General features: G+C 42.2%; 3 protein-coding genes across 5 annotated transcripts in view; 2 read left to right on the top strand and 1 right to left on the bottom strand.

Moving 5' to 3' along the window:
• Nucleotides 1-6665, top strand: part of ALDH1L2 (aldehyde dehydrogenase 1 family member L2) — a 69792-nt gene extending 63127 nt beyond the window's left edge. The window contains exons 22-23 of one of the 2 annotated variants that reach the window (XM_075938571.1): nt 2185-2384; nt 5926-6665. In XM_075938571.1, coding sequence (XP_075794686.1) covers nt 2185-2384; nt 5926-5981 — 256 coding nt within the window. In that variant the 3' untranslated portion in view covers nt 5982-6665. The remainder of the gene's footprint in view (nt 1-2184; nt 2385-5925) is intronic. The other variant, XM_075938579.1, reaches the window with a different exon arrangement.
• A 1988-nt stretch (nt 6666-8653) lies between these two features.
• Nucleotides 8654-16470, bottom strand: NOPCHAP1 (NOP protein chaperone 1). The gene is made up of 4 exons (XM_075938706.1): nt 16233-16470; nt 13119-13205; nt 11250-11386; nt 8654-9848 (listed from the first exon to the last, which is right to left on the bottom strand). The coding sequence occupies exons 1-4, from the start codon at nt 16327-16329 to the stop codon at nt 9660-9662; spliced, it is 510 nt and encodes a 169-aa protein (XP_075794821.1). The 5' UTR covers nt 16330-16470; the 3' UTR covers nt 8654-9659.
• A 429-nt stretch (nt 16471-16899) lies between these two features.
• SLC41A2 (solute carrier family 41 member 2) overlaps nt 16900-21375 on the top strand; it is a 107216-nt gene continuing 102740 nt past the window's right edge. The window contains exon 1 of one of the 2 annotated variants that reach the window (XM_075938644.1): nt 16900-16922. The gene's annotated coding sequence lies outside the window, so the exon portion shown is untranslated. Of the gene's footprint in view, nt 16923-21160; nt 21318-21375 lie in introns of those variants that run through there. The other variant, XM_006137993.4, reaches the window with a different exon arrangement.

Consider the following 21375-nt stretch of genomic DNA (forward strand, 5'->3'; position numbering starts at 1 on the left):
CTGTGCCCATTGTGGGGCCTCCCCTGAGCCCCATGCCACCTGCAGTTGGGGGCTGAGCCTCCCCAAACTCTGCACTGCCCACAACAGAGTCTACCCCCTTCCAGCCCTGTGCCGCTTGTAACTGGGGCTAAGCTAAAAAAGGACTTTTTTTTAATAGGACACAAATATATTGATTATATAGAAGAATTTAAGTTCAGCTTTCACGATAGAATTTGCACTACAATACTTCAGTGAGGTGAACTGAAGCTTTTTTTAGTGAAAATGTTTTGTAATAAAAAAATAAAGTGAGCACTATACACTTTGTATTCTGTGTTGTAATCGAAATCAATATATTAGAAAATGTAAAAAAATCCAAAAATATTTAAATAAATAGTATTCTAATATTGTTTTACAGCACGATTAATCACAATTAATTTTTAATCACGCAATTAATCATAATTAATTTTTAATTGCTTGACAGCCCTAGTACAGACTACTCTTTTGAGTTGCCACAGAACCAAAGCTACAGCAGGGTCTTAAGGGAAACTACATTGCTGGATATGCCATCTTTCTACATTAGATTAAATAGCCAATGGCATTGTTTGCAAAGTAAAGATGGTTAACTACAGTGTCCTAACAAAATTACAAAGCTTACATTCTTCCTACAGTATCTCAGTTTTGCAGATTCTGATGCCTCAGTTACCCTTCTTTGTTATAAACCATTCGTGGTGTAACATTGGGGTGTACTATTTCACTACATCTGTATTTTTTTTTCCAGAAGAGGGTACATTCCAGTAAGGGGTGAGGCAATGCCTGTTTTTTATTTGTGGACCAGTTTACTAGAGTATGTCTCCATCACATGTAGTGGCATGTAGAATACATACATTTTAGCCAGTTAGCACTGATATAAATAGCAGCATAAGCTATGAGGTATAGTTAGGCAAGCAAAGCCACATCTTAAAGAGCATGGGCATATAATCAACTACACACGCTACATCGCTTTCTGCTCATCCCATGCTGTGTCTCCTTGTCTGCACTGCTGTTTTTAGCAGTGTACTGTCCCACTGTTTCCCCACTGCTGGAGCATTTCCCTGTCACAGAAAAAGACTCCAGCAACAGAAAAAAAGCTCTAACGGGGGCTTTGTCCTTGTCCCAACCCATCAGAACCTTTCCTAACTACAATGAAAGGCTCCTGTAGCAAAGACCAAGACTCCCTTCTACCACAGTGCAGACATAGACCACATTGCTGCATATACACTGTGCTGCTGCCATAGAGATCTAGAATTCCGTCTATGAACTGCCATGTTAAAAAGTTGTTTAATGAAACTCATTAAGCGCCAACACTGTGGGTGCTCTAAGGTTGGAGCACTCAGGGAAAAAAAATATTGGGTGCTCAGTATCCACCAGCCACAGTTGTTGGACAGCTGAGGGAGGGTTTGGGGAAGGGTGAAGACTAGTGATGGGTATGGGGCAGAGTGCCTTTGGGGGCAGGGCTTTTGAGGAGGAGCAGGAATGGGAAGAGGTGGAGCAAAGGCAAGGCCTTAGGGGAAGTGGTGGAGTGGGGGTAGTGCTTTGGGAAATAATGAGGGTGGCACACTCCAGAGAAAAATAAAAGTCAGCACCTATCATCAAACTTACTCAATTTTTGTAAACAACTAAGGGTATTTAAAGCTGTTTGGGGATAAGGGGCAAATAGAAACTAGCACAGTGAAAATGGCATGAGAAGCTTTATTTGTTACATGGAAGGCTTTGAGTTTTTAACAATGTATTTCCCAACAAAATGGAGTTAGAGCTAATTTTGGCCAAAATTATGGTATGCTGCAGAGCTCTGCTTTGCACGCATTTTTGCATTTCTTCATTCCCTGAATTCCACTGGAGCTGCACAAAGATGATATGTATAATACAATATTTTGCTTGAAATGTATTGGTAATAAACCTTAAGCATTCGGAAATTTAGTTTACAAACTGTACAAATTAGAGATGAGAATGTGAATGTCCATATATCTGACTGATCAACAGTAGACTGATACTTAGTAGTCATGTTTTCAAAAACCTAACTAGAGAAGATTAGAAAGAAATAAGGTTTGGGAAGAAGCTGTTGCACTATATCAAGAGGGAGGTGGTTTGTTACTTCAGGGTCTTTTGATATGTTTCACTTACTGGCAATGAAGCCAAATATTTTTTGTATTATTATTATCATTATAGGGATGTCGATGGAGTGTTAAAACGTGCAAACAACACAGAATATGGCTTAGCTTCAGGAGTTTTCACAAAAGACCTAAGCAAAGCTTTGTACGTTAGTGAAAAGCTAGAAGCAGGAACAGTTTTCATTAACACATATAACAAAACGGATGTGGCAGCACCATTTGGTGGATTCAAACAATCTGGCTTTGGAAAAGATTTAGGTAAGTAATTTGTGTTTCCCCCCACATGAAATGGATGGTTCAAACCATTTTTTTTAAATAGCCTTGTCCAGTTTGTATCAGAGGAGGAAAAAAAAGCCCATAAAAGTCCTGATCAAGTTTTACTCTTAAAAATTAGCAAGGAAAAAATTAAGACATAACAACTGTTGTCAGATAAAGGGTTAATGGCATCTGTGCTCCCTTACTAGTTTGACTGTACCTTCTCAGGTGTCAGGCCTCATGCCTTTACCTATCTCAGGGTGGAGTTATGCAGTACTCCTGTTCTTCAACTGAACCCTGGCTAACAGTATTCCCTTTGTTTAAACTGTGCTCACCCAGCAAGTTCAGTTGAATTTGGACACCTATTCTTCCTTTTGGGAGTCTGTGATGGGTGACATACAGTAAGTAATCAGAAAACCTTCTTTAACCAAAGTATTGTTTATGTTAGTAGAAGAACTAAGGGTATGGCTACACTAGCCACCCTAGTTTGAACTAGGGTGGCTAATGTAGTCATTCGAACTTGCAAATGAAGCCCGGGATTCATTTGCATGTTCTTGGGCGCTGCCATTTTTAAATGCCCGGTAGCTCGAACTACCTGCCCGCGGCTACACGCGGCACGGGCTAGATAGTTCAAATTAACACTCTTAATTCAAACTACTGTTATTCCTCCTGCAATGAGTAATCACTGGGCAACTCCAAATGCATCACAGCTTTCAAGGGAATTCTCTTTGGTCAGTGTTTTTTGGTTCTCACTTGTCCTTGTTTGATGTGACTAAAGGAAGATGACTGTCGTCTCTGAGACCTGAACATACACTCAGGATCCTGTCTCCCTCCAGTCCTCTGCTAGAAACTGCCCTAACATTTTCAAACTAGATTTTATTTGGCAACTTAGACACACAATAACAAGATTAAGAAGGTAGCTAAATATTGGGATTAATATTACTAAAAAAAATCACTAGATAGGAAATAAGACTTAAGAATCGGTTATCCAAGGATCTTAAATTTTCTGTACCTGACCCATACTAGTGGGCTACGTCTACATTGGCCCCTTTTCCGGAAGGGGCATGTTAATTTCACAAGTCGTAATAGGGAAATCCGCGGGGGATTTAAATATCCCCCGCGGCATTTAAATAAAAATGTCCGCCGCTTTTTTCCTACTTTGAAGTAGGAATAAGATCCTCCGGAAAAGGGCGCTTTTTCCGGAGGATCGGGGCCAGTGTAGACGCTCTTTTCCGGCTTTTCTAAAAGCCGGAAAAAAGTGGCGGACATTTTTATTTAAATGCCGCGGGGGATATTTAAATCCCCCGCGGATTTCCCTATTACGACTTGTGAAATTAACATGCCCCTTCCGGAAAAGGGGCCAATGTAGACGAGCCCGTGCTGAAGCTTACTTTTGGATTCCATTAACCTTCAGGACCATTCATCTGCTTGCATAGCTTTCAGTAAAAATCCCTCTCTACTAGGGATGTGAAGCTTATTGGATCATCGACAGGCTCGTTGACTAGTCACTTCCCCCTGCAGCCTCTATCAGTAAAAGGAAGCAAAGTGGGGGGGAAAGAGGAGGGGATACGTCAAAGCAGCACTGCCACGGGAAGCCTGGGTCCAGACCCCGGGCTCCATGTGGCGCTGTCACTTTGAAACACCATGTGCATCCCAGGACCAGCTGGGGTGTCCCCAGGCTGCATGCCGCATTTCAAAGTGGCAGCACCATATGGAGCCCGGAATCAGCTGGGGACTCCCCTGCTGATCTCGGGCTGTGTGGTGCTGCTGCTTTGAAAAGCCACATGGAGACTGACACTGACATTGGCATTTCAACGTGGCAGCACCACACGGAGCCTGGGGCCAGCAGGGGAGTCCCCAGCTGATCCTGGGCTCCACAGGGCGCTGCCGCTTTGAAATGTTGCAATGAGCTTGATGCTGGGTTCCCTGTGATGTTTCAAAGCAGCAGCGCTGCATGGGCTCCATGCAGTGCTTTTGCCTTTGAAGTGAAGCAATAGCCCTAGGGGCTGTTGCCATACCTTCAAAGGTGGAGGCATCCTATCAACTAAGTGAATAGTCAGTGCAAAATGCATCGACTATTCAATTAGTCAATTATTCACAATTTAACATCCCTACTCTCTGCTTATAGGTAATAAAGCTATATGTTTACACACTAGTCTCCTTTGAATCAGTATCAGTTTCCATTTACTTGTTTTAATTCATACTCCTAACCCACATATGACACTTTTTGACATAACCCTCTCACTGACATTTTCACTGTTTTGAGACTGACTTTTGGCAACATACTATGGGGCTATTTCTCCCAAACTATTCCATACACAACATGTAGCTTTCTGCTTTCTAGACCTAATTAGTCTCAACTTCTTGAGCTTTTAGACCAGGAGAGGGGAACCTTTTTTGGGTTGGGGCCACTCCTCATTGACATGGCCCATAAGAAGCAGAAAGACACTCACCACATTCCTTTAGCACATCAGAGCCTAAGGGGGCTCAGACTAGAATATTTTGGAGCACTAGGAGCACCAGCACAGGCTCCTCAATGTTGGGAGGACTCGTTTTAGACTTTTAAAGGAGATAGAAGCTTTTCAAAAATACTTCACTGGGAGTGGTTAAGTGCTCAACAATTCAAAAAACACATGCCTAACTACATACAGATTTATAAGTCCAACTTTGGTTTATTTAGTATCTCACTTAGTATTTAATGGCTATGTTTAAGTAAGATGTTGATATTAATATAGCAGGTCAAGTTTATATTGAATACACCATGAAGTTTTTCATAGAAAGTACTTACAGAGCAAAAAAGAAATGACCCTCTCCTGCAGATAAGTTACATATCTATAATCCGTCCTTACAATTGTATTACAGAGGTTGTTTTCTTAGAACTCTTTCATGTCATTCTGTAAAGCAATTATTTCTCCATTAAAGCTAGCTAGTTCAATTTTGGTCAAACTTTCCAGAAACTAGGGATGAGGTTTTACGGTAAGAAGCACTAGTGGGGCAGGAACCAGTTTAACTGGTTGGCCAATTAAACAGGATTTTACATCCCTACCAGAAACATTCACCTTTGGGTAAAACTCAAGAATGTGAGATTTCAGTCAGAGGTAAGCACACAAGAGTCTTGACTTATCTTCTGGGAAACTAAGTTGCAAAGTGGTTAAGAAGGGTTGCTTCTGACATACTGAACATTCACAGGAAGTCATCCCATTTTAATGCACCTTAGGAAAGTGCAGCTCCAAAATGTCTTGGGGAGGAATATGTAAAAGGAAAAGCTCTCCAGGGAAACTTCTGAAATGGATAAGATAGTATTTTGGTGCTATAATGGACAGCAGTCAGCTTATGATATATTGTATTATTGCTAAAGTGATTTTTTTAACTTCAAAAAAGTTTAATTTACTTCAATAGAGTGAATGGGATAAAAGCTGGGAATTTAAAATATACTCCATTAATTCCTTGCCCACAAGCTGTTGGAATATACAAATACAAAATTCATAAGCTCTTATTTCTTTAAACTGGTGATATAACTGCTTCACATTTTGATCTTCCATAGGTGAAGAAGCTCTTCATGAATACCTCAGAACTAAAGCTGTAACTGTGGAGTATTAAGGAAACAGCTCAGCCTATCAAAGCAAACCTCATACTGACAGCCTCAATTTTAAGTACTCTGTTAAGCACTTAATACCCAGGATATACTGTCTGAAGTAGTACCACTAACAAAAAGCAAATAGTATTTACCCATGGAAAATTGTAAGGACCAAATTCTAGCCCCATTGTCTCAAGGAGTTTGGCTACTTACTTTAGTGGAACTAGGATTTGGTCTTATCGAAACACCCATATACCTAAATCTTCATGCAATGGGAGTTTGCTTACATAAGACTGAAGGAATGGGCCCCCATGATGTGCCTACATTTTGTATTAATGAGATGTATTTTACATGATCATTTTAAACCTTTTAGTCATTAAGCTTCTCTTAAAACTGTACTTTCAAGTGGGCATAGTTTTGTTATAAAACAGTTCAAGTTTTTCAATGGATGTATACAGCTGATGACTTTTCAGCAGTATAGGAGACCTTAGTGCCATAAAACATTGTAAATAAAATTCAAGAAAGTGCACTTAATATGATCTTTGTAGTCTATACAAAGCTCAACATTTGTCAAACTATGCATATGAAGCTGAAGTTACTGAAAATATTTTCTCTTTTTGTGAATATGGAATGTGCAATCTCTATGGGATTGTGAATGATAGTTATATTAAAAGATGAAACCAGCTGTGGCTGTGTATGTCCTGCTATCACTATTGTATGTTGCATGATTACTTCACATTACATGCACTTTACCACAGGGAGAATGTCAGGTAAGGTTATGGCATTAGGCATTTACTGTGCTATAAATTCAGATATTAACTATTTAATTGTCAAGTTCTAAATATAAGAGATCCTACATAATGGTGACTGTCTTTTCAAGATAATTAACGTAACTTTTCACATTCTGTACTGAGAAACATTGAGATGCTACTGTACCACAAAGCTGCAGAATCTTACACTGAATTTTTAAATCAGTGAAACCAGCAGAACCGTGTGCCAAATGTGTGCACCTTTTGAAAAAAGATACTATAGCCTGATGAAGTTTGTTTTTTCCAATGAACAGTAATTTCCCAAAAACTAGTATTCATATCAAAGCTGTATGTGAATTTAGCAAATAGTTACTGCCATTTTTCCCACTAAGATTTTCCAACCATGAGTGGAGTGGGTTTTGTCTTGTGTACCAATATTGAGGTCATGTGCTCTTGTTCAGATGGGTACCACTGTGGCACCATTGATTAACACACACGTTCCCAGTTGCTGGAGCAGACACCAGTCCCATGCGGTATGTCCCGTTCCTGGCCACAGGAGCAGACCCCACCCTTGCCCGCCATGCAGCAAGTCCTGTTCCGCCCCCCAGAACAAGTCCTGCCCCCTCACCACACCTCCCTTTCCTGCCCTCAGAACAGGCCCTGGCCTCCCACCACAGCAGATCCCAGCTCCCTGCCACATGGCCTCCCCTCCTCCTTCCCCTCCCCCAGAGATTCCCTTACCACACCATCTCAGCCAGCCTCACCTGCCAGAGAAGCTGGGAGGGGGAAGATTTTTTTTGTGAGCAGCCATGCACTTTACCAGGAATTATGCTTACCACTGACTTCTTTAAAGGATAATATTTAAAGTCTAAAACTATTTCAAAGTGTCAATTAGAACTGATTGAAAAACTTATTTGGGCAAGAAAAAAGCCAAATTGTTGAAAATGAACAATTTTTTTTCAGTTTAACGTTTTCCCTCCCCTATATCTTTTGCTGGTACCAAAAAAGCAAAATTCTCTTTGTTCTACATCAGAGGGGTAGCTGTGTTAGTCTGAATCTGCAAGAGCGGTGAGGAGTCCTGTGGCACCTTATAGTGTTAGTCTATAAGGTGCCACAGGACTCCTCGCCGTCTTTGTTCTGTGTAATTGTTTTTCTACTTTACTATCCTATTGTGAGACCTGTTCATATGGAATGTTTTTCTACTAAAATTCATCTAGCCACAAAGCAGTTTTTATCATCAATTTACCTACATGGTTAATAAAGTTAAATATTTAGTTATGGACACAGTTTGCACACATTAAGCAATGTTTATGAAGTGTGACATAAACAAGATATCCACATTGTGCAATGTACCATTAAATCCCTGCATAACTCCTTCACTTTACACATGGACACAAGTATATTTCAAGTTCAACTGAGTTAAGTTAGTCTTCTCAAGATGCCACTGCACACTTTAGCATAAGAACAGTATCCAGTCTATCCAAATAAAGGTACTTTCAAGTGTTTAATTTACTATAGAATTATTACACCTTCAACAGACTACCATAACAGTTCTCCAACTACTTTGGATTTTGTCAACTGACAGATATTTAAGAAATACTTTCATACAATAGACAGGAGGAATAATTTATATAGAAATGGGTCATTAAATAGTTAGGATGAGTAAAACTGACGTATCTATATTTCCTTCTAGTAGGAAGCAATGTTAAAGTGATGTATGGCCAGTAAAGGCCAGTTTCCCAGCAGATTTAAAACTGACTGAACTGTTTAATTCTAATGCACCAGGACTGGTAAGTAGAAACTAATTACCTCTGTACTGTGTCTTTGTACAGCCTACATCAAGTGGTGATGCTTTTCAGAAAGATTACTAGCAACATGAGTCAAATAACCTGTTTTGGATTAATAATTTACTTAAAATAACCCATAAATTGAATCACAATAGCAACTGAAACCAGTACAATTTATTTTTCCTTTTAATAAAGAGAAAGGATAATTATCTTCAACAAAGATGGAAAATGTTACTATTACCTTGATCAAATGTTCCAAACAGTTATGTTCCAAGTTAACGCAGAATAAAATGTTTTAAATCCTGTGACCGATCGCATTATTTGTCGAGCCCTGCAAATTTCAATCTACTCGCCCATGGCGAGTAGATTGCAACCTGGAAGAGCCAGGTTCGGGTGATCTGCGCATGCGCAGATCGCCGGACAGCGCGGCTGGCGAGCGGGGCTCTCCGCGGTTTGGCAAGCTCTGGCAATTTAATACTTAATCGTCACTAGCTGAGTAAATACAGTAATATAACCTTAAATTATACAAAATACTGTTTCTTTGAGAAACAAGTTATAGTATACAAAGCCATTCAGATACATCTGAAAAGCAAAACATGACTAAATACAGTAATAGTCTAAATTGCAACCTATCAAATTATCAAGGCATAATTAGGCATATTTCCTTAGATTTAACTCTTGAAGCACTAAGTCTGCTCATCTGTAGTATTTACTAGTGAAGATAAGTATATAAATAGTACAGTATCTCAAAAAACAAGCTTTGTCTTCCTCCTGTCTACTTATTTCCCTCTCCAGAAGTACATACTCCACACCCTAGTAAGCCTTTACTTTACAACAGGCCAAGAACTTCACATTCTTGCTTAGCTTTACAGTGTAGCCTCTCAAATTGTTGTTTCTTCCCCATTCTGACTACCTAATGTAACTCATTTCTATACAGCCTGGGGGATAGATCAGGACTTATTTCTAAGTGCTCGAGCTTTCCTTCCAGCCGTAAGAAACTCTCTATCCTCCAAAACACAGTACTCCCAGTGACATAAGTCAGTAGGAGTTAGCCAGTTTCCTGGTGACACATACTTGTAAATTAGCTGGTTTTCTAAAGGTCAAACCTTCAAAGTAATCAAAATGCACAATACATTTAAAAACTGAAATCTGAAAATAGTTCTATCTACTCAGGTACTTTATTGTCCAAAATTTCTATTTTGCCCTTTTCTCCTTTTTGTTTAGGAAACTTGATGGTGTCTATGGTAACTTCATCAATTGCACAGTTGTCCTCTTCAGATTCTGAGCTGTCTTCTGAAATTATTTCTTCTTCATCCTCTGTGTCAGAGCCACTTAACTCAACCAAAGCCACATTCTGCAAGAAACAAGAGTTCTTTAAAAATAAAGCTGTATATATATATATATATATATATATATATATGTTGTTTTTATGATTTTTCTAGAAAATACAAAACACTACACACACGACTTTAATACCCACAAACATTCTTTCCATAAAGTCAGCAATTATGTGCTATGCACAAAAATGAGTACTTTGGTAGACTGAAAATATCTGAGTTAAGGACTCTCTATAACCAACATGAAAGTTTAAATATTAAAAATTAGTTTATACATTCCAAGTACCAGTAGTACCCAATAACAGTAATAGTTCTTTTTAAATAATTAATGGGAAAGCAAAACACCACAACAGTACATTGATAAATTTACTTTGTCTAAAATTAGGGCTTCTGAGTTTTCAGACAAGAATTCAAATCTGAAAATACAATTTGCAGGGAGTTGTCTCGTATATATTGTTAATGTAATTCAGGTAACATAATAGTTTAATGTCAGTGGTACAACTGTTACTGTAAATAAGTGTTTAAGACAATCAAAATATTTTCTAAAGAAAATAACCTGTTATTTCAAGACGTGAAGCTGTATACAATGACAAGTACAAAACATTTGCACCTGACCAAAAGTGTTGTCTGAGATCCAGTCCCCAGCCCATGCCAAGAAAAAAACAAAAATATACAACCAGCATAGTGAGATCAGTCATAAAAACACTTAATTGTTAATTTATTGAATTACTTGCAAGAAGCGCTGACTTGGATTTTCTATTTGTTGATATTAAAACATTATACAGAAAGATACAGATAACTGAAGATTACAGTAATAGAAATAGGAAGACATTTTACTAAGTGCAATTTTACTAAGCTATTTTTGTGGGTTTTTTTGCATATAATCAGTTTTTCTTTGGGGTTCTCAGACTTAAGCATACTGCTGGAGTATTTCTTTTAAAATACTGGAGTGGAATTTTTAAATAAATACAAAGTTTTGTTTTACTTAGCATACCTAATATCTAGATTTTTGGCCTTAATATACTTTAAAGTGGCCCTTGAACACAGATTATTTTTACTGTACAATCAATTATTTATTAAAATATTTTTGCTTTAAATTAATTTAAATTACTATTTGCCATCACAAAAGTTACACTCATTACCAGAATTAGAACTTGAGGCAGCTCATATTCTGGGCTTAAACTACTTTACCTTCTGCAATTTACCTTCAAGTTTCAGTGGTGGACAAAATTACTATGTCAGGACAAGCAAGTAGAATACTTGGCTTTAAATTTACGGATCGTTTCAGATCAAAATTATAAAGGAATGTAAAAGAAATTAAGAGCTTTACTTTTCAAATAAATCCATTCAAAGACTGGAGTCAAGAATTTTATACCAGAGCAATAAATGTACAAAAGGAATACTAGAAATACATTTACCATCTCTATAATATTTTCAAGGCAGTTGTCTAGATTTTCAATATCAAATTGATGAGCAGGTGCTGTTGCCATTTCTCTTCTTAGCTCACTGTTTGCAAGGGCCATCTGTGGTAAAAAACTCTGAACTCTGTCCAAAACTAAGGTAGAAATAGTGAGATTATCAAATATATGCATATTTAGATTTTGCAGTACAAAGGCATGAATATCTCATTAACACAGAATGTAACTATTCTGAATGGTCAAGTTGTCTACAATATTTAAACTGTTCATTTGGGGGAAAAAGTTGCATTTTACTGATCAGACTGCTCAACTTTCATCATGGATCTGGTGCATCAGTCCATATGGTTCACTAAGGAGTCATGGCATGGCTTTTATTTGATCTTTTTGAAATAACTAAAATACGGCAAGTACAAAACAGACACGTCCGTTACATTGTTTTAAACGGACACCAACAATGAAAAACTCAGGACTGTTCCAGGTTAATATTAGTTCCCCTCTTGGAGCAGAAGGGGGGAGGTCCAAGAGAAGATGGGAGGGTCAGTGATAGCACAATTGCCAAGAAAGCTGTGCTGCTGATATAAGAAAGCAACCTCAGAAGCAGCTTTCTACCAAGTGTGTTATGCTGCCGAGAAGATGGCAGCCTAGTTGGATATGCTGTGTAGGTTACAGCATAGAGGAGCTTTCCTTTTGCAGGGATGTCTCCAAGCTCCATGGGATATCCCACTAATATTAGGACACCTTTGCTATTTCATGGCCTTGTCCCCTCCATGGGGGATGAGGCAACCCTTTCACTCACAGATTAATTTATTATATTTCCACATTTTCTTCAAATAGTTTTCACCCTTCTTTGCATTAGAAGAGATGATCTAGCTTCTAGCTTTCATTTTTCACTGAAACTACATTTCTCTGTGTAGTAAGGCTGCATTATTTGGATTTAACTCCTGTGAAGTTCCTTACAAACAACTTTATGCTATACCAACTCTCCCCAAAAGAGTTCTGTCAAAGAATGAACTCTTTATTACTCCCTTTAGCACCTTAATTACAAGTCTAAAATAATTCAGAAGATTAAAAAGGAATTATTTGTAAAGATATACTAGTATCCAATAGTTTACTCTAGCAAATTCGTTTTAAATATCACAATTAGAATTATTATGAGAGAAATAAAAGACTTTTGCACACTAAGGAAATGCAATCCAAGGCAGATCTCTAAAAATGTGTCTTCTGTGAAAAGATGTCAGTTTATACCACAGTCAGACAACAATGCCAGTTAAGTCTGTGTTTTTGATAGGGCAGCGGTGGGGAACCTCAGGCCCGGGGGCTGGATGCAGTCCCCAGCTTGCCTGATTTCAGCTCCTGAGGCTCACAGCCCCCCGCTACTCCACCACTGTGCCAGAGCATACAAAATCTAGTAGGCTGGGTCCCACCAGGCTCTGGTGTGCAAGTGGAATTGAGGGAGTGTCTTTCTCCTCAGTCAGGTGCCACATCAGTGAGGGTTTTGTGTGTGCGGCCCTCCACTGATTTTTCTGTGGGTCAGTGGCCCACAATCCAAAAAAAAGTTTCCCCACCCCTGGATTAGGAGACAAAGCACATGGATCATCTGTGGAAAAATACATTCTCGGAAGCTATTCAGTGAGCTCACAGAATAGATAAATGGTTTAATGATTTTGACAGTATTCTTTAAAAATGACATTAGAAAAAGTAGTTTCAATATTACAAGTCTATTCTACACTACTTTGAAATGTGATACCAAAGGTTCAATCTCTTGCAAGCCCTCATCAGAGAGCTAATGTCTGTATACCAGTCAGAGTTCTAAATCACGGTACTATTAGGCCCTAAAACACCAAATGTTAATGAAAAAGATGCACTTACTGTTACTCCTTGGTATCCTAACTGTCTCTAAACTTGTGACCTTTTTGCTGGCAAGTTTTGAATGAATCAACAGTGTGTCATGAATACCTACAAAGAGACATTACATCACTTATTTCACTATTTACCAATATTTTACTATATACGATGAGCACCCAAAATTTGCACCAGAAGACACAATGTAAAGAAAGTTTTCATTAGTTTCTCATTTCTTAAGATTTGACAGTTTAACAAGTCAACTCTTAATACAGCAAATGTGATGATCAATTACAAGGAAATAATATCACTAATTAAGGATGTAAAATCACAGTTAACCGGTTAACCACATAACCAGGGCTAGAGTGGCCTTACAGGGCTTACTGGTAAAGGTTAACTGGCGGTCTGGCCAGACTGGAGCAGCCCCCCACATGGGTTAAGGGCCACTTTTGTCCGGTCAGGCTCACTGCGCTGCAGATGGGGGCCGTGTCAGGCCCACCATGCCACGGCCCGGCCAGATAGAGCAGGCCTTCCCACTCCCACTACAATACTGCTCTGGCTGGGTCCATGGTGCTGCAGGCAGGGAGATGCTCTGGCTGAATTGGAGTACCACTGTGCATAGGGGACCCAGCCGGCTGGAACAGCCCTCTACTTAAATCAGGGGAAAGGACTACTCCAGCTCCGCCAAGCTGACAGTTAACCAGTTAGCAACACCCGCCTAAACTCACATCCCTAACATTAATTGAAATGTGATTTTATGAAGTGTGTTTTAGGATTATTTTTTATCCTATCAGAAGTTTGAAAACTTTCATTTCCTTTCTAGTATTGTTCTTTAAAGGTCTGACATAATAGTACATACAGGCAGTCCCCGACTTACGCGGATCTGACTTACGTCGGATCCGCAGTTACGAACGGGGCTGCCCCAGGGTACACGGACTGCGGGACCTCGCGGTCCTGCCGCCCGTGTACTCTGGGGCTTTCTCTGCGTCTCCCTGGTCTGTAGACCAGGAAGACGCAGAGCAAAGCCCCGGAGGGGCTCAGGCAGCAGGCTGGCCCGCTGCCCGAGCCCCCTCCCCCGCCCCCTGTGGCTTTGCAAAGCCGCGGGGAAGCCGGCAGCGGGGCAGTCCAGGGGCGCCTGGGCTGCCTCTGCCCGAGCCCCCCCGCGGCTTTGCAAAGCCGCGGGGGGCAGGGGAGGGGGCCCAGGCGCCCCTGGACTGCCCCGCTGCCGGCTTTGCAAAGCCGCGGGGGGGCTCGGGCAGAGGCAGCCCAGGCGCCCCTGGACTGCCCCGCTGCCGGCTTCCCCGCGGCTTTGCAAAGCCGGGGGGGAGGAGCTCGGGCAGCAGGGCACCCCAGGCACGCCTGGACTGCCCGGCTGCCGGCTTCCCCAAAGCTTTGCAAAGCCACGGGGGGGCTCGGTCTCCAGCAGACCAGGGAGACTGGAAGCAAAGCCACGGAGGACCCAGGCGGCGGGACCGCGGTGCGTCTCGGTCCGCCGCCCGTGTCTTCCTGGTCTGCTGGGGTGGGGGGAGCGCAGCTAGTACGCCCCCCCCTCCCCCAGCAGACTAGGCTTTTCTCCGGACGCCTGTGGCAGAGCAGCTGGGGTGCTGCCGGTTGGTCCCGCAGCGCCGCTCTGCGCGCTACTGGTCCAACCCAGCAGCACCCCAGCTGCTCTGGTCCTGATTCAGCCACTGCTGGTCAGTTTCAGCAGCGGCTGAATCAGGACTCCTGGGGCAGAGCAGATGGGGTGCTGCTAGGTTGGTCCAGTAGTGCCGAGGAGCGGCGCTACTGGAGCAACCCAGCAGCACCCCAGCTGCTCTGCCCCAGGCGTCCTGATTTAGCCACTGCTGAAACTGACCAGCACTGACTACAGGAAGCCCGAGGCAGAGTTGCTCTGCCCCGGGCTTCCTGGAATCAGCTGCTGATCAGTTTCAGCAGCAGCTGACTTGGGGAACGCTTGGGGTTCTTAAGTTGATTCTGTATGTAAGTCAGAACTGGCGGTCAGTTTGAGCAGCGGCTGAATCTGGACGCCAGTTCCGACTTACATACAGATTCAACTTAAGAACAAACCTATAGTCCCTATCTTGTACGTAACCCGGGGACTGCCTGTACTTAGTGTTTTTGCTTATTATTTACTTAGCATTATGTCACCAGTACTAAGAATTGTTAACTTGTTCTCCTGAACATCTGTAGAAAAAAGCCTTTTCATGAAAATAATATATAAGCACTATACGCAGTGCCATGGGCTGAGTTTTCATTAGCTACAGAGGATCAGGATTAGATCTGCGAGAGTCACCAACTTTGCATAACAAAAAATCATCATTCTGAATACTTAAAGTGTCAAACCAAAATTCTGCCCCCCCCCAAAAAAAGCTTCTTTCTAAGGCGAAAACCAGAACCATAGTCAACCTGTGGAACTCCTTGCCAGAGGAGGCTGTGAAGGCTAGGACTATCACAGAGTTTAAAGAGAAGCTAGATAATTTCATGGAGGTTAGGTCCATAAAAGGCTATTAGCCAGGGGATAAAATGGTGTCCTTGGCCTCTGTTTGTCAGAGGCTGGAGAGGGGTGGGAGGAGACAAATCACTTGATCAATGTCTTTGGTCCAACCCCTCCGGGGCACCTGGCACTGGCCACTGTGGGCAGACAGGCTGCTGGGCTAGCTGGACCTTTGGTCTGACCCAGTACGGCCGTTCTTATGGACTTCACATATGGACTCCGAACCGTTTTCACACGGCCCAACGGTTTTTTCCCCGGGTCGGTTTGTGGGTTTTCCCCACCGGCCGAAACGATTCGGCGCATTCGCTCCGGCGCGTGCGACAGGAAATGTACTGTTCGCCAAAACGCCTCCCGCGCTTCCAGTCAGCTCTGGGCCCGGCGGCTTCGCGGCCTTCACCTCGCAGCCAGCCCGGCGCTTCTTGGCGGGGGCGACCAGGCCCTGCCGGTGTCAAGCAAGCGGGGCCCTCAACCCCCCCCGCACACGGGAGCTATCCGCAACTTGCGCAACACCTGCCGCGCCCGGCGCTACACGCTGCCCCCCGCCCGCCCGCCCGCAACGCCCGCCACACAGGGAGCGCGTGCGGCGGCCTGCAGCAGGGATAACGCGCGCGACCAAAGCTTCTCCCCGCCTGCCAGTGCCCAGCTACCTCCTCCGCTCCCCACGGACAGCAGCTCCCTGGAGGCGGCGGCATCTTCCTTCCGCGCCATCGGGACCCCCGCCCCACGTGCGCCGCTCGCTTCCATGTGCGGCGGGGAGGGGGAGACGAGGAGCCGGATGCCAACGGGGCTCCGCTCTAGCCACAGCGCTGCCTCCGGCTGGCTACAGCGCCGCCCGGGGCCCGGAGGAGCCAGCGCTGCTCGGGGCGGGGCCCCGCCGGGCTCGGCGTTGTCTGCGGCGCAAGGGGAGCCGGGCTTTAAAATTGCGGTCACGAGAAAAGGGCCAGAGCCTCGGCTTCAGCATCGAAGCCGCAGATTTGCTGCTGCCAGCTAAGGGTTTCATTGCCCGCCCGTAGGCTCAGCCGCTGCAGCAGCCAGGCGTGGCACGGAAAAATGGAGCCAAGTGTCTCAGGAGCCACTTTGAGAAATCGCTGTGGGGCCATCAGCACACAGCCCTGGGCACACAGGCCGCACTCACTGGTGGTGGGAAGCAGAGCTGGCTGGGGGCCAGGTCGCTTTACTTTCACCCACCCCTGATGAGTGTGAGGGGGTGACCCCTGCTGCTGTGCCAGGCTCCCCAGGGCTCTGCCTGTTGGCCCCTTGCCACAGTGTAGGGGGCACATGGTCCTTCATGCCTCCCCACATGTCAACACTGCTCGCAGAGGTCACAATGGCAAGAGGTAATGGTTCAGGGTCATGGGGATGGAGGAGTGGAATAAATGGTGGGTGGCATGTCAAACAACATCAGCCAGAGCATTTCTATGTTGGACTATGTTTTGGTGAATTCAATCCAAAATGCTAGATTTGTGAGGATACACTTATATAAGTATATGCTTCCTGGGAAACTGACTTTCTCTTACAACAAGATTTTGCAGTATTGCTTTTAATTAGGGTGTGTGTGTGTGTGTATAAAAACAGTGACTGACATTTTTTAGTTCCAAATTTATTCTTTTTAATTAGGTACCTTAAATGTATTGCTTTTAATGAGGTACCATCTGTGTGTCCAGTCTTCACTATTTGGCATTCAGGGGAAAACATGCCCCATTTTCTTTACAAAGAAATTGTTGGAGAGTTTTGGGTTTTTTTTAAATATCATTGGCTACATTTGGGTTCAGGGATTTGACAGGGAGTGGGAGGGAAGAGAAGAGGGACACAGTGGGGAGAGGTCTGGGCCTGGGTTGAGTGGGGGCGGGGGCGGGGACATGCAGCGCAGGGTGGAGTATAACCTTTGGGGAGCTTGCCTCCCCAAGCAGCAGCAGCTAGGAGGTCTCATATTTCCATAATGCACAGCCCCGGAGTTCTTTAATGTGAATCTGAAAATTAATTATAGTGTACAACTCTTGTAATTTTAGACCAATTTTAGATGAATTATTCTAATATAGAGTTTTAAACGGATCAGTCACTAATTCAATGTGAATATTTCAAAGACACATGACTGGTAATCCAAATATAATTAAGTATACAGAAAAAAAAACGGGTTTTAATTTTTATTAGTCTTCTGGTATTCTGAGTGAGTGGTTTTAAAGTGGTGTACTGTAGTACAAAATGCCCTGCTGGGGAAATACAAATACAAATTGAAATACAAATTAGGTGTATCAATCAGCTAATTTGTACCTCTAGGAAGTACTGCAATAATAAACGCATGTTTTTTTACACAATAATATATAAAGATAGATTACAGTATGTATATTTCCTTAGCTCAGTGGGGAACACAAATATTTTACCACTCCAAATCCAAAGTTTCTACCAAAATTTCAGGAAAGAATAGAGGCAAATCAAAAGATCTTTGTGCAGATCAAAAGTGGAGGAAACTTGGAAATCATATATTTTAATATAACACCAAAATTAAGCAAATTAAAACAAAATGGTATTTTAGGGAAAAGAATAAAAGATAGACTAGGACCATCACAGTTTCATTAGTTGGGGTGTATACCCCTTGTTCTGCAGGTGGTGTTCACATCAATGTCAGAGCTGTACACAAAATGAAAGTAGCATATAGCCTTCTAAGCTCATGTAAATCAGTAGTTAAAATATGAGGAAAGAGAAGTAAAAAAGCAACAAAAAGCAAAAACAAAACACTTTGGGCATTTCTGTGATGCTTTGTCATTAAAAAAACCCGTCATTTTAAAAAGAATTATAGTATTAAACTGTGCAAGTAAATAACTACTTGAAAGCCTAGCAGCTAGGTGACCGGCTATTATTTTTTGAAATCTTTCCCATGTTAATTGTCAATATCTAGTATGTGCATGAAAAGTTTGGTCCCCGGGGGAGCTAAATTATCTTTTTGAAAAGTAACTCATGCATTTGCCAGTTTTAATTTACTATGACCAACATGTTATACAGGATTTGCTCTGCATTTTTTAATTGCTACCTAACTATTACAACTTAGACTGTGAAAACTGTAAGGAGAGATTGGATAGTTTGGATTGGCAGCATTGGGATGTTGATATTTCACTTCTAGATCATTGATTCCAGTCCAGTCACAACAAAATAACCCTTTAAATGCTGTATAATAGTTTCTGTGCAATGTGGTTTTCTGTTCAATTTCTAGTGGATGCATGCTCAGATCTCGCTCTCTCTCTCTCTATCAATCACTGACCAAAGCAGGGGAAGCTTACGCTGCTGCTACCACTCTTTATGCCCTCTGTGCATTCCACAGTTCTCTAGCCACTGAATTTGATATAGAATTTATTCTTTTTTATACAATTGTGCTCCAAAATCTCAACTTTCATTTACAAATATACACACAAATAAATATATATATCTCATGGACTCTGAAAATAACTTTTGATAGCATGAATTTTGCAAATGGCCTAAACATTAGGGTTGTGTCTAGACTGGCCAGTTTTTCCAGAAAATCAGCTGCTTTCCTGGAAAAACTTGCCAGCTGTCTACACTGGCCGCTTGAATTTCCGCAAAAGCACTGACTTCCTACTGTAAGAAATCAGTGCTTCTTGCGGAAATACTATGCTGCTCTCGTTCAGGCAAAAGTCCCTTTTGCGCAAAAGGGCCAGTGTAGACAGCTCAGATTCGTTTTCCACATAAAAAAGCCCCGATCGCGAAAATGGCAATCGGGGCTTTTTTGCGGAAAAGCGTCCGTGCCAATTTAGACGCTCTGTTTCGAAAATGCTTTTAACAGAAAAAGGAAAAGCATTTCCAGAAAATCATGCCAATCTAGACGCAGCCAATATCTCAAAGCTACATATTGTCCCATTCATCTCAGCAGCATCTTCATTCTGAAAACTAATGATCATGATGACATGAATGTCAACATTGTTAACTATTTTAATGAAAAAGATTTTGGCCCTGATTTTGTGAAACACATACCAACATACTTATCTTTAAACTTTTATATACATGCTTACGCTATTTAGCTCCAACTTGCTGCAGATGCTTTGTGCATGCAGTATATGTTCTATTCATTAGAGAGGGGAAAAAACAGGTTTCAGAGTGGTCAACCTGTCAGATTTCACCATCACTAAATTCATGATAGATTTTTTTAAAAACAAGTTTTTCCACTTCAGGTTTTTCCACCCATTGCTATGAAGTACAGAGTATCAGCTTTTAGAAAATAATAGCATGTATTTTCAATGTGTTGTACAAATGTTAACAAACAATGTAAAGATGAGTCCATTTAAAATATTTATGTTTATCAGAATAAAAGAAATTAGTTGATCTTCACCTCTCTATTTATCTGTGTTAACAAAGAATCCACATATGTAGTGTAGTTAGACCAGGGGTGGGCAATAATTTTTGAAGGGGGGGGGCACTTTGCGAATTTCAGAAGTGGTCACTGGCCACCCTGGAAGTGGGGAGGGGGCCCTCAGGCAGAGAGACTGGGCCAGGAGACTTTAAGTGCTCCCCCACCCACAGACCCTGATTAGCCCTTTTTGGGCTTTGCCCCCTGCCCTGCCTGGGGAACCTGGAGCCTACTGAGAACTGCCAGCTGTTTTGAACTGCTGGCAGTTCTCTCTAGGTACCATGCCCCCCCTGGCAGTGTGACACTTTCTGTGCTCCCTCCGCCCCCAAGCCAATGAGGAGGGAGTAAGGAAGGAAACAAGCATCAGGAGAGGGGCTGAAGGGTGGCTTTTCCCTTAGTTTGGGAGGCACTTTGCCTCCTCTCCCTGTGCCTCCCAGCTGCTGGGAAGGGTCTGGGGGTAGGGGAGCTTTGCGTATTCCCCTGTCTCCAGATCTCAATTGGCCTGGGGGTAGGAGAGTGGCAGGACGGTCAAAGGCCGGATCAACCCATTCAGTGGGCTGGATCTGGCCTGTGAAGGTCCCTTTGCCCACCCCTGAGTTAGACTCTGAACCTGCACACACTTAATTTTATATGCATAAGTCCATTGACTTCAGTGGGTCTATTCTGAGTGTGTAAAGTTAAGTTCACGTGTAAGTCTTTACAGGATGGGGACCTTAATTATTTAAGCTTTCTAGGCATATCACAGAGTACTTGGGCAAGGACAATTACAATAATCAGTCTAAAAAGAAGAGTTTTAAAACCACAATATGTTTTTATTGCATTGAACCAGTTAATGAAATCAGTTGACTTCTTAATGAAATTATTTTCAATCAAGCTAAAAAAAGTGTTCAATTCCTTGTGTATAAGATTCTGAAAAAAGTAAAAATTGTTGAGTCTTGTGTTTTGTTGCCAATAAAGCTTTTACAAGTGAAAGCAAAAGAATCCTCAGAGTCTGCCAGTAATACATTTAGTATTTCATCTGTTCTTCATCCCTTTTTGGATTTTCACATATTGCAAATCTATAATGTGGCTGCTCAAATCAGAGAACTCCCCTGCCCCCCAAACACACTCTTAATCAATGAGAAACTGGCACTTGTTAAACAAGTACTGGAAATGTAGGAACAGGAAGAAACTAGTCTGTCACTGGCAAGCTGAATTGTGGAGCAATATTTAGCAAGTTCATTGCTGAGGTTGCCTCAGAGCAAACAGTACCTCATGAACTCATTCACTAGACCAGCACACAATGAACAGTGTGGATCTCTGTTTATCTACTTGGAACAGTTGAAAAATTGAACCAGAACTGCTGGGAGTTGAAATTATGCTTCCTGGAATCTAGGTAATTCAAACCAGAGGTTTTCTAGAGGGATTTTCTTTAAAATACAGCATTGAATTGC

This window comes from Pelodiscus sinensis, chromosome 1 (genome assembly GCF_049634645.1).
Source record: "Pelodiscus sinensis isolate JC-2024 chromosome 1, ASM4963464v1, whole genome shotgun sequence".
NCBI classification, from domain to species: Eukaryota; Metazoa; Chordata; order Testudines; family Trionychidae; genus Pelodiscus; species Pelodiscus sinensis.

Coding starts and splice junctions, on each gene's coding strand:
- NOPCHAP1 (XM_075938706.1), bottom strand. CDS start 16,329: ATGGAAGCGAGCGGCGCACGTGGGGCGGGGGTCCCGATGGCGCGGAAG. Junction 13,206..16,232: donor GTCCGTGGGGAGCGGAGGAG/GTAGCTGGGCAC, acceptor GTCTCTTTGTAG/GTATTCATGACACACTGTTG. Junction 11,387..13,118: donor TAGGATACCAAGGAGTAACA/GTAAGTGCATCT, acceptor TTTCTACCTTAG/TTTTGGACAGAGTTCAGAGT.